Source organism: Pagrus pagrus, assembly GCF_965226575.1.
Source record: "Pagrus pagrus genome assembly, chromosome: 8".
Classification (NCBI taxonomy): Eukaryota; Metazoa; Chordata; class Actinopteri; order Spariformes; family Sparidae; genus Pagrus; species Pagrus pagrus.
The window spans coordinates 7,601,327-7,614,555 of record NC_140192.1 but is presented as its reverse complement, the minus strand read 5'-3'; the positions used below and the strand labels follow the sequence as shown (position 1 = coordinate 7,614,555).

The window sequence follows — 13,229 nt, the reverse complement described above, 5'->3', positions numbered from 1 at the left end:
TTTGAAACAAAAGCTAATTTTATTCAAATAAATTGATTAGAAATACAGTGCAGACATTATAAATGTGGTAAATGACTATTTTGGCTGGAAATGGCTATGGCTGTCATGATAGAAGCCTGATCGATCATAAGGAAACCCTTGTGCAATTACGTTAGCACAGATCACAACTGGTGTGCCGATTGGAAAAGCAATAAACCTTAGCCTTCCTCTGGCTAGTCAAACCCGCAAATGCTGATGCTCCAAATACTCAACTAGAGTCTCAAAATGGCTGGAAAAAATCAGAAGAGATAATAATAAAAGAATAATTTTCTTTTTGGCAGCTGCTTGTGCTAAATCGCTGCAGGCATGACCACACGAACAGTTATTCAAATTTTTATTATTCAGTTCAAACAGGAACCTTAAAAACATACAAATGACTTCATAAAAGCTTTTACATTAACACTTGTACACTCACAACACACTAGCCACTTTTACAGTACATAAATGCAGCAGCTACTTCCTCAAATCATCTTCACTGTGTCGCTTGGCTTAAGATATTTAAAGGCGTAGAAGAAACCAATTCAAGCACCATATTCAGTAAAGACATTCTATTTCATATTTTTGATTTTCTAGTTAAACACACTAGAAAATCTGGAATACGTGTGTGTTAAATGCATCGACTACACCCACACAACCATGTATCTTCATCAATAAAGGTCAAACAGTCTGCCTTGGCTGAACAAGTAACTTAAAATATGATATCGGGATGAAACTCAACACACTACATTTACAGTGACATAGAATACAATTTTCCAGATACTTTTCCATGTAACCTCAGCTGTCTACAATGCTTTATAAGGATTGGTCGCAAAGGAAAGTCATGGGAATATCAACATTTCCAGTATAGTTGCCTTACCTGCGACTGTTAAAAGTTTTGATGTAAACTTTTTTTTTTATATAAAAAAAAGTGACGAGATGCAACCTTGTGTGATATGAAGGATGGTAAAGAATCTTCCTTTTTCCATGCACCACCTCTTCAGGTTTGTAAGCATAACATCCCTACTAGAACTTGAAATATTTAATCTGTATAACACAGCCTGTAAGCATCATTTTTCCTGACCAGCATAGAGTACTTTTATTTGAATTTGAATAATGTAAGACTGCGTGGATTATGTCAACTTAAATGATGATACTTTTTTTCAGTCAACACGCTCGATGGTGCACTCACACTGCATTCCTGACGGTTTGGTCTGAACTTCTAAACACCACTTTGTTTTCAAGTTTCTACAGCTTGAGACTCGCATCACAGGTAGAGTGCATAATATTTAAAAAGGCAATTTTTTGTTGTTTTGCCTCTATATTACTGGTCTCGTTATCAAAGTAGGAGCAAAAACTGTAAAAATAGTGTTTTAGGCACAGCTACCATTCTACACAGTTAATCAGATCTCAACATCAGAAGTTTTTTTCATGGCAGCATATGGTTATCAGTAGTTGCATGTGTTCAGTCAGAACACTCAAGTCTGCCCAGAATCACAGGAATACCATCAGTCACGGGTTTGTACTGTCACAAGTTTCATGTGTTTGTGTATCACAGTCCCAGTGAGGCTTTGAGCAAAGATGCCATATCTTCAGGGATGGTCCCCTCATCACCTGAAGAACAAATGATGTTTTATATGTTTTCATATGCAGAAGGTTAGTGTAAACACAAGTCAACTATTTCAAACACTCAGAGTGCCAGGAAATATGACCACTTCCCTTGAGGTTTGGATCTGTTGCCTGCAGGTCTACACTAGTGCTTGGTGTAACCTGAAAGCTGCTTCACATCTTCATAATGATCTGTACTTTATTCACTCAATTCTGTGAATTGTTTCTCCACATTGGAAATCTATTAGTAAATGTGTTATATGTATAAAAATATCCCATTCCATGTCTGTCTGTCCTGGAAGAGGAATCCTTCCCTTCTTTTTGAGTTTGTTCAAAATGTGTTCACACTACATTTACAGGAAGATTTTTTTAGTTAGATCTGACCTGTTGAAATGTAGGACCGTCTATTCTGAATATAATTTTTACATGTTTTCTTTAATTTTGACTTTTAGATTAACCAAAAGACACTTTCACCAACAAATACTTGCTTAGGAAAAAATATTTCATTACTGCCACCTCTGCAGGGTTTAGCATGTAGTAGATGTAGTTCTGGAATCTGCTTGACCTCTTCCCTTACTGATTGATTGATTTGTTTAAGTCTGTTATTTGAGGAGTACTAAGTCAGGGAACATTTAACCCTCGATTCCACTGGACATGTCTCTCCTACCTGGCGTGTGTGACGCTGTTTTGTTTATATGCCACTGGAAGCATTTCAGAAGCGGAACATCATGCCTGCATGATATTTTGGACTTGCTCAGTTTGTGTTTATGTTGTCATTTGTCCTTGGCCGGATGCACTATGCTGTTCCACTGTCCGACCTCCTGACTGGCTCTATCTGCTCTGTGCTGCTGAACACGGCTGTGGTCCGCTTTCAGCAAAAATAGACTTGTAGATAGACTCGCATTTTTGCAGAACAAAGATGGGAGGCGCTTCTGGGAAGTCACTGAAATGTGCTGTGGTGCAGCTGGTGGAGATACAAGCACTGATAAAAATGGCCACGCTCAGCTCCAGCGACCGAAATGCGGCCAAAAAACGGTGCAGACAGGCCCAGTGGAATCTGGGGGTTACTGTGCTATAACAAACATTACTTAAGGGAATCATCTCTGCTCTTTTTGTTGGTTTTTAAAACTTCGACTGCATAGTAAAGTTCAGTCAAATTCATTTTGTTATTGCAGAGATGGTGTGCATGCAGTCAAGAAAACAATCGTATGTGTGTACATCTTCTTACCCTGCTCAGCAGCGGTCATATCCTGCTCCAGCTTTAGTTTCTTCTGGCCCAACTGCAGCATACAGTCCTCTATGCTGTCCTTACTGATCAGCTTAATCACCTGTACAGTCCTGAAACCCACAGTGAGGCACATTAGTCACAGCCGCAAATCAATACTTGGAGCACTGAGAATTGTAATTACATTAATATTAATGAATCTCATCAGAATCTGCATGCAAATGATAGAGATGTTTTCTGTCTCATTAATGACATAATAAGGGGGAGTATTATATATAGACTCCATCTTACTTAGTCTGGCCTACACGATGACATCTGTCCTCTGCCTGTTTGTCATTGTAGGGATTGCAGTCGATGTCGTGCAGAATGACGACATTAGCTGAGGTGAGGTTGATGCCCAGGCCACCAGCACGCGTTGACAACAGGAACACAAATATGTCAGGATCCGTGTTGAACTCATCGATCAACACAATCCTGCAGGACAAAGGTGAGTTTAATCATTATAATATTTATGGTATGATGATAAAGCTGAACACCAAACATTGCTTAAATTTTCCTTTACTCAATGGCGTAATTTCCACCCCTCAGTAACAGCTAGATTTTCACATCTATAAGCTTAAATGCTGAATGCTTCTTTCTCGTTGGCTACAATTTATCTGATTTCGATATACTGTCCAACTCTGACCTGTCAGCTATGGGTGTGGATCCATCCAGTCTGACGTAACGATGCTTAAGATGTCTCAGCAGCACTTCCACGATGTCCAGCATCATGGTGAACTGACTGAATAATACCACTCGGTCTCCCTGTAGGATTAAAGGCAAGAAGTGATGCTACGTGACATACATTTGTGTACAAAAAGCATGTATCACAACATGGCTCTGCACATTTGTATTTACTTTGTTTTTAAGTGACGCCAGCAGCTCTGTGAGGTGGTGAAATTTCCCAGAGTCAATCAGGAGATTGGTTTCAAGCTGGTAGGTGCCAATGGAGGAGTACTGCTGGCATAAACGATGCAGTTCAAAGTCTGACATCACTTCCATGTCCTCCTGGATCAGAGCAGCGTCTGCATCAAAGTGAGTCGGCTCCTGTGGGGGGAGAGAAAGAAGAGTGGGGGAAACGTTTAATGTGAGGGGGGAAAGAAATTCTCAGAGGGAAGAGTTAAAGGAGGGACATAAATGGGGAATAACAAAGACAAAGTGTGTCAAGTGTAAACACAAAAATGCTTTGCTATCTATATCTTGTGGCACTTGCATTGTTAGAGTGAATATGTTCTGTGTTCATTTATGTTATTTAACTAATCAAATACTTTAAGATAGCAAAGTCATTTGAATGCTTGTGTCATCAGCCAGCTAAGCCGGAGAAGTTAGTTGTCAAAAGACTTGGTGTAAAAAAAACACAGCAGAAAGTGGGAGTAGGACTGACCTTGAGCATGAGTTTGCTCATGGCTTTGAGCTTTTCTGTGGTGTAGTACTGTCGATGAAGCAGAGGGTGGTTGGCCATCTTCCTCAACTGCATCATCACATTACACAACTCGCGCTCTGCACAGAAAAGGCACGAGGGGCATTATCAACCAGAGATTAACTTCTGTTTTGTGTACAAAACAATACAGTGATGCACAACTGGTAGCAGTGAATCAGGCTTACTCTCGCCATTGGTGGTAGCCTTGAGTTTTTGAAGGAGGTTCTTGTAGAGAACCTGCTGTTTCTCACTCATTGAGCAAGACTCTATCTTCTCCTCCTTGGCTGGCAGCTGCTTGAGAACCTAGAAGAAAGGAAAGACGATTAGGGTATCACAATAATTAGACAGGGTACGTACGAGTGGGATTACTCACATTATGGCTACAATTTAGAAAATGGTGATGACCTTCAACATTTGTTATTGTGATGCTGCAAGTGCCCTTCGACAGAATACTGAAATAAGTGACAAAGGTTAAAGCATTTTTATGAGACAAATGAGTAACTTATGATGAACTTACCTCGCTCTTGAGTCTTCGGAGGATAAAAGGCTTCATGATGAGTTTTGCCTGAGAAATACGCTCCCTCTCAAAGCTGCTCTGCTCCTCATGGGATTTCTGACACATAACAGACAACATAACACAAAACTATTAAAGTTGCCTTGTTCTTTAAAAAAAAAAATCTTTCAAGACAAGCACTTCTGTTACTTTTTACATTTGTGAAACAAATAATTTAATGGGACTAATGGACAGTGGGGGAAAGGAAAGTGAAGGACTCTTCTCACAACTTGCTATTTCATGAAGTATCAGGAGTGATGCTATAATCTGAGCTGTGTGTCAGCATTTCAAACCCAAGCTTTTATACCAGAATATCTGACTGATTATTATTCAACACTGCTTCAGTTTAGAACATAAAAGGGCGAGGACAGGCTTGTGTTTCCAAGTGGTGTGCATGCAATATTTTGGTGCCATTCAGCTTCAAATAGCACAGCTACCATCTGTCCAAACAAACCGAGCTACAGTGCAACACAGACTCACATACACACCATAGAAAACATTTTGGAGAGCTGAGAAGTGGAGCTGGAGAACATAGATGGCATGATGAAGTTCAGGAGAGACATCAGTTCTAAGAGGTTGTTCTGTAAAGGAGTTCCTGTCAGCAGCAAGCGATGCTCCGCCTACAGGGAAAGAGACAGGGAGACATCTTGAACTGTTATGTTCAATACTTTTGGAAGTAAAGCGTAGAAGGGCAAATAACTATGGCGAAGATATACAGGAAAGACGTGGAAGTATAAAACACATTAAAAAATGTAAGTGAACTAACGTTAATAGCCATGAGGTGGCGGTAGCGCAGAGAGTTCATGTTCTTCAGCATGTGACCTTCGTCAAACACGGCATACTTCAGACGCAGCTTACGGAACAGGCTGCGATCGCTATCGTTGCCTATGGCCAAGTTATACCTGTGAAACAAGCAAATCAGAATAAAACAAAATGACTCATTCGCGTTTTTCTTAAATGTGAATGACAAGTTGCTTGAGGAACTGATTTAGTTCTCCAGTAGCACCTTAACTGTAATATTCTGTAGATATGATGGTGTGTGTGTTTGTTAGCTCACGTGGTCACAATGACGTTCAACTCAACATCTTCATTGAGGATGTCGTGTCTGAGGTAGCGGCGGTCTTCTATAGATCCTGTACAGAACATATTAGTTTGCTTTAGCACTACATGAACATGGTCTAAGATACTTTTATGTACAACTGCGACACCCAGTCCTCTTCAGCTGTCTCTGTGCGTGCTTGATCACAATGAACACTTACAGTTCCCATAACAACTGCAGGGTTAGCATTAGAGTGACACCATATCAATGTGAAAAGATGAATGAAGAGTCTCACCATAATAGACAAGAACTTTGAGGCTTGGACACCACAGCTTCAGCTCTCTGACCCAGTTATCTATAAGAAAGAGAGAATGCAATCAGCATAAATCACCCACAAAAGAGTGTTTTTAAGTGTTTTTTCATCCTGACAAGTGCTTTTTCCACATGTTTTCATGTGTAAACATAGCCTTAAACAAGAGACAATAACAAATGCTTTTATGCTTAACATTATCATCAAACAAATGTTATTAGATTACATAATTGAAAGAAAATGTAGCAAAATAATGTGATTTGTGGAGATTGTTACCCAATGTGGAGGATGGCACAGTGATGAGGTGAGGACCTTCTATTCCATTCTGGTAAAGCTGGGACAGAAACGCTATAGCCTGGATAGTTTTCCCCAAACCCTGAGAGAGAGTGTGAAAGAGGGAGCCAGATGGAGAAATAGAGTCTGTCAGATGTCAAACACAATAAAGAAGGAGCCAGATGGACAGACAAAAAAAGATATTTGCGTTTCAGACAAGGTACTACCTGTATAAACAGCCAAAATCCTTTCAGACTTCCACTGTAAGGACTGAAGCTTTACTCAACTTTACAAATCAAAGTTCTCTCTTCTCTCACCATCTTGGGGCTTAAAACAAATGTATTTCCAAATAAATCTTCCTTGTGTGATTGTTTATTCACCTGCAGGATACACATCCACGCAAAACACTCTTTGATCCTCACACAGTAACACTCATTGAGCGGTGACTTAAACAAGCTGTAAAAGCCTGCTGTCCTGCTTGGCTTATCAAATGTTTACACTGAAGTTGTTTTTAATTTGTTTTGGACATTGGGCTCGCAATCAAGACCTCATGAATGGTGTTAGTGCAGCCGGTAATTTTCCAGAGGTCCCAGGAAGGTTCTCTTACCATTTCATCAGCGAGGATGCCACTCAGTTTGTGCTCGTGCAGAAGCAGCAGCCACTTCAGACCAATCAGCTGATAGGGTTTTAGCTGGAACCTGAAATGTAACCAATAACGGACTGAGTACAAGAACTGGAGCTCTCATTTGAAAAAACAAAACAAAAACATGAACTATAAGTATCATTTATGGAACCAAATATGCAGAACTGTTCTAATTATTGTGACATCAGTGAAACCGTAATGGGGTTCTACCTTGACCTTTTCAGAAAGGAAATGCTGGAGTAATTGTCGATACAATGTAGATTTGTGAAACAAGGTGATTTTGTTTATTTAGTTTGTTTAGGCTTAAAAAAAATCTGTCAACGAAGAGCTTTCTCTTCTGGTTAAAAAACCACATAGTGCACCTTTAACCATCACATCATATGGAGTATATGTGCATTTTTACTTACTGGCTGTTGAGTATCTCGGGCTGTTTCACTGCCCCTGTGCCCTTCTCCATCACCTGAGTGACCTGTTTGACCATTTTAGAGGAAATGGTCTCACATTTTGACATGAGCCCCAGGACAACCTTCCGCTCTTTGAGAACGACTCTGCAGCCAAGCACTAAGTCCTCCGACAGCCCGTTTTCCTTATGGAAGACATCGACCTGAAGAGGAAAGAACATACAGTTATCATTCACACAATATGTCAAGCATCTAGTCCGGTCAACTGTTTTTCAGACAATGTTTGACTGTTTTAGAATAGTCCACTAATATCCCATAATCCCTCTAGTCCTTGACTAGGTCATATTTGGTCATTAACTCCATACCCAATTATGTGTAATGGTGTTTGATATGATATGATTAACTAAAACAAGATGATTTGTGAAGCATCCTTTGACTGAGAAGGGGGGGCAGAGATTATACATTTATGTATACTGTTAATATAAATGTTTGTTAAATGAAAAAAAAAACTGAAGGGAGTCATGTCAGGAGAAGAGTTTTTCAACAAATTGAAGTGTCTCTACACAGAAGATGTTGGTGTAGTGCGCTCAATAACTTGAAAGGTCACAGTTATTTTCCAGGTGTTTGGTAGGATGATTTCACACCATGATTGACTGTGGCTCTTTGATTTAACAACTATCCCCATTGTTTAAGTGTGCCAAGTGTTTCATCTGACATGAACGCATCACCTGCATGAGGTCTACTTGATATATATCACACACACACACACACGCTCTCTCACCAGGCTTTGCCAGCTATCAAAGGGTCTCAGTTCCACAATCTTCTGGGCCTTTTTAACCGAGCACCCAGCGATTAGTGACAGCTCATCTATCGATGCCTTTTGGAAGAACACGATGATCTCTTTCTTCAGCTCTGTCATGCCACCTTTAGTGTCCAGCTCATTGTCCGAGTCCTCAAACTCACTGCTAACGGCGTCCTCCTCATCCTCAGTTTCACCCTCAGAACTGACATGTTCATTCGAGGCACGCGCCTTCTGCTTGCTTTCTGCTGCCTGCTTTTTAGCTATACTGGTCCCACTGGCAAACCTGGACAACATCTGAGCAGCAGCGGAAGAGGAGGACGGCTTCAGCGAGGAGGAGGTAGTCGTTTTCTTGACAGGTAAGGATGAAGATACTGAACCAGAACGTTTGGTAAACCATGTAGACATATCAGAAGAGCTACTTTTCTTTTTGGAACGTTCGCTGTCGTCCGACTCCGAATCGCTGTCCTCACTGTCCTTTGTAGCATCTGTATCATCTGCACTCTCCTCTGTTGCACTACTATTTCTGTGGTTCTTACGATCACTCCTTTTATTATTGTCTGCATGATCTTTGTGGCGCTTCAACTCTCTGTGGTCCTGGCTTGATTTGTCTTTGCTCTTCGATTTACTGGATTTCTTATATTCTGCCTCAGGTGAGCTGAAGCTGGTATTATCTGACAACAGATAGAAAGAAAACAATATGAGCCTGAAGTGGTATCAGAATAAATCCACATAACAGCTAAAAGTACACATATACATGAGGTCACAGTGAAAAGATGGCAGCTGTGTTCGCACCAGGGTCTGAGAACATTTGTAGAACCTGCAGAGCGTTCTCAACATTCCAGTCGTGTTCTTGCAGCACCATCCGCAGCTCCTGCAACGAGACAGACATCAGCAAGGGTCAGCCTATAGCTTTTTATTTTCTCATTGTGGTGTGGCATGGCTTTACAGACATTTCAAGTGTCAAACATCATTTTGAGCAGATGTAAAACAGATGACAGCCAAGTCCTGAAAGGATAATGGCAGATTATCTACAAATGTTGTCATACAAATAGGCCCGGCTGATAGAAATGAATGGTACATTTTCTATACTAAATGCCTAGATTGAATTGATAATATGGATGTTTTGAGAAATATGTTTTTTTGGCACACAGAAAAAAGATCCTTTTCATCTCCCTCCTCTCCACAGTCCTGCTGAATGCATGTTTTATAGTAAATAATATTTTATGGAGTTTTTAGAAAATGTGTTCATACTATTACATGAAAATACAGCTAAGCTAAATAGTGCACGAGTTGTTGAGGTTTTTCAAGCTGCAAAGCTACTGTGCAAGGCATCAAAAACTAAGAGGAGATCTTTTCCTTCCTCTGGTTTTGTGAAACATCACAAACTTATAGTCATACAGACAGTGTACAGTTCTCTGCAGAGTATATACAGTTGGAGAGGGTAAAATCAGACTGGACTAAAAGGAAACTCAAAGTGAAGTGAACTGGTGAGAAGAAATGTCTGTATCTTCACCTCCTTGTCCTGGTCTGGAAACTTTTTCTGCAGTCTTCTGACCATGGCTTCCTGCTTCTCCCAGCTCGGTTCTTTGCCCTCATCATCTTCTTCACCAGAAACCTTTGGGTTTCAAAGACAAGGTAGATTCAAAGTGCAGAGGGAATGATCCCTTTCCTCCTTAGTTACATAAAACAAAATGACTGAAAGTTGCATGTGGCACTCGTGCCGCATAGATTGTTCACATAATCATAATTAACACACAAACAATATGATAATGCAGAACTTCATCAATAAGTTTATCTTTGTTTTCTGTCTTGTTAAAAAGAGCAGACATTTTTCTAACAGCTTTTGCGGCCTAATGAGCAACCAAACAACAGTAGGCCTACTGTTTTTTCTGCAGTGAATGATCCAGTGTGATAAATCTTTGAAAGATGCCATGATGAATGACGCCACTGTTACGCGACTGTTTCAAACCATGAAGGTAGCGTGAGTAAGTCATCTTACCGATGATGACCTCCTCTTCTTGCTGGGTTGAATTACACCGCTGTCCTGAGAACTGCTGGATCCATCCTGCTTTCTCTTCTTGCCTTGGTCTGGGGCTACGGAGACACAACAGCCAGCAATCTCAAAAGCAGCCAACTTATTGAGAAAAGTAGCCTGCTGAGCAGGTATAACTGTTTTTACTGCAACGTTTTTCACATATTTGGAATTATTTCCTGCTTTTCGCCACCTGTACACCACATCCAGTAATAATAAATCAGGTTCTGAATTTGGTTTGTGGGCCAGAGAAAGAGCCGAACATGGTTGAATGTATCATAAAAACAAAAAAACAAAAATTAACAAGCACAGAATTTTATTATGTGCTAAAGAAAATTGAGTTACTTACCTTCTTTATCACCAAACTTTAAAAGACATGCAGCTACAGCCCCATCCAATGTGCCTGTGCTCCCAATGACCTGAAAACAGAACAGAACAAGGTGCTTGGAGCAGGAAAATTCAGGAGATTAAAAGGGATTGCTTCTAATGAACAGTGCATAAATTATAGCAGGCTAATGCTTTCTGTGCTGAAAATGTGCAAGGCCTCTGCTCTATCTGAACTCACCTCCAGCACCTGCGTTCTCGTCAACTGAGGAAACATTTCCAGTAATCTGCTCATTTTGTTCTCCAACTCGTCATCCTCCTCATCTGTATCCACATTCTTGGATGATCTCCCTGCAGGACTCCTATAGAAGAAAAACGACAAGACTGTTAGAAAGTATGACTTTGCACTAAAGTGAAAATCATTCTTAGTTTACACTTACTTGGTTGTCTTAGCTGATGATATTTTGATCTTTGTGTCAGAGAGCTTATCCTCATCTACGTCAATAGTGATGACCTCCTCAAAAACCACTCCTCGGGTATGGGACTTTGGTGCGGCTTTGACAGGTTTCATCTGAGCTGGAGTGCAAAAACGGTAATGAAGAGTTGGCAGATGAATCCACTCGATTGTCTACTGACACATGTCAGTGTTCTGCTCCTTTCCTTTCATGTTAAAATATATCTTCCTCATGATATACAGATACTGTAGGCTAGGCTTCTCTTCTATTTGTATACAACTGTTCATGACGCAATAAAGTAATGACAGCAAGAGGAGTGACACTTGAGAATAATGGGCATGTCTCAGCGAGTCACTATCAAACTCCAACTAATGACAGAATAGAAGAAGTATAGTGTAATTAAACTGCTTCACTTTATTAGGTATCTGGCTCCTGCAAAGATGCCTGAGGGCAGAAATTGAAGCTGGTGATCTGTTAGGGAGTCAGGCCAGAGTCTAGATTGGTCCATGTCCCCATGCCTTTTCCTTTATCACCTACTTGACTACATTTGGGTGTTTAAGCCCCATCATAATGTTAAAATATATGATGAGACACAGAATTAAAAGGCACAGAGTAGATTGACATTGTATTAAGGCTCCAATAGCTATCTCTAAAATGCCTTCACATTATTAGTACTGACACACTGCCTTCAAAGCATTTGTGATGTATGACTTAGTCAGAATTAACCACTTGAAATACAGCCAAATAACCTCATTGTAAAAACAAGACGTAGCAACATAAATACAAATTAACATTAGAAACTGACATGTGTGGGTTCCCTGGGTGGACAGACTGTTACGTAGGAAACAGTCACACTGACAGCATGTTAATATTTACCATGTTACTTAACTACTGCTAACGGTAGCATGTCTGACACATCTGGCTACCATCACTCTGAGCTAGCTTTAACATCAGCTAGTTACCTGGCTTGTTCTCCTTCTCGGATTCTGGACTTTTGGAGCCGCTATCCTGGTCTTTGTTTGGTGTCGTCGCTGTCTTCTTGTCAAAACGAAAACGGTCTAGATTGAACCTGCTCATTGTCTGCTTCGTGCCTGACAGCGGCAGCCCTTTGTCTCTTCGTAGACACCAGTATTTTTCTGCCGTGTCGCATAAAGCACAGCGTTACTGTTAGCCAATATGACAGCCTAGCAAGCTAACGCTAACTAGCGACGGATGTTAGCATCTCAGCCTGGGCAGCAGACCTAGAAAGACGACGGTTTAAAGCTGTGTCAGCGCTCCGTGTTCAACCCTAACCGTTTAAAGCGGATAATGAAAGGCTAATTTAGTATCAAAGATAACGGTTTAATCCGGAGTCTAATTACTGCTTGAAGTGTCACAGCTACAGCCGGTTTCCCGCGAACTCCAGCGGCAGTGGAGGATACTGTACCGGCTTCGTTCATTGGTCAGAGGAAAGAGTGAGCGGAAACTCACGGTTGAATCAAGATAATGCCCTGTAGCCTACTTCCGTTTCTGCTTAAATTCTGCTTTGATGCGTTAAAAAAGGCTGAATCGTTAACAGCGATACATCATAAATATATCATACTGTATTGTTTGTAACCCCTCCGACAAGACTCGTGTTATTTACATAGCGTGGTCTAATATATAAAGCAGTCTATTACGGTATCATGGTGTTGCAGGGTTGTATGTGAGATAAGTGGGGGTGAACTATCTTGAGTCGGTCCAACAGCGCTTATTAAACCAGTAATGTGGTGATGTAAGGAAAGGCACTAAGCCCAAAATAGTTTGTAGGACTGAAAAACGAATGATGTAACGCCATTACTGGAAGGTAACCCATACATTACTATATCCCTATGTAATTTTCTGTATTTATTTTCCCACCCTTTTTATTTAATGCAAACACATTAAAATATAGAGTTTATTATTCAGTGTTTAATTAACCCTTACTGTGTGTGTCAGAAACTACATCCAGTGTAGGATATAACAGGATATAACAAAAAAAGGTTATATGAAGACTGTCATAGCTTCAGAGAAAGATAAATAACCTCCAGTGATGTCTCCCAGTGGTGTTGCATTCTAGGTAATGTAGGCAC

The 13,229-nt window shown here is 40.5% G+C and overlaps 1 protein-coding gene across 1 annotated transcript; it reads right to left on the bottom strand.

Annotated features, from left to right (window-relative positions):
* Positions 1-360: 360 nt before the first annotated feature.
* Positions 361-12,574, bottom strand: smarcad1a (SNF2 related chromatin remodeling ATPase with DExD box 1a). Its single transcript, XM_084359022.1, has 23 exons — positions 12,102-12,574; positions 11,125-11,260; positions 10,926-11,046; positions 10,710-10,779; positions 10,328-10,422; positions 9,842-9,943; positions 9,121-9,199; positions 8,308-8,999; positions 7,533-7,729; positions 7,090-7,180; positions 6,486-6,585; positions 6,195-6,254; positions 5,918-5,993; positions 5,627-5,762; positions 5,349-5,480; positions 4,825-4,920; positions 4,493-4,610; positions 4,272-4,387; positions 3,746-3,934; positions 3,534-3,652; positions 3,140-3,322; positions 2,852-2,961; positions 361-1,629 (listed from the first exon to the last, which is right to left on the bottom strand). Exons 1-23 carry the CDS (start codon positions 12,214-12,216, stop codon positions 1,568-1,570), a joined length of 3,195 nt encoding a protein of 1,064 aa, XP_084215148.1. The 5' UTR covers positions 12,217-12,574; the 3' UTR covers positions 361-1,567.
* Between the last annotated feature and the right edge of the window lie 655 nt (positions 12,575-13,229).

Excerpts from the sequence above, each read along its gene's own strand:
- smarcad1a (XM_084359022.1), bottom strand. The coding sequence starts at position 12,216 with ATGAGCAGGTTCAATCTAGACCGTTTTCGTTTTGACAAGAAGACAGCG. Across the intron at positions 6,255-6,485 it reads TGTGCCATCCTCCACATTGG|ATAACTGGGTCAGAGAGCTG; the intron begins GTAACAATCTCC and ends TCTTTCTTATAG. Across the intron at positions 5,481-5,626 it reads GCCACCTCATGGCTATTAAC|GCGGAGCATCGCTTGCTGCT; the intron begins GTTAGTTCACTT and ends CTTTCCCTGTAG.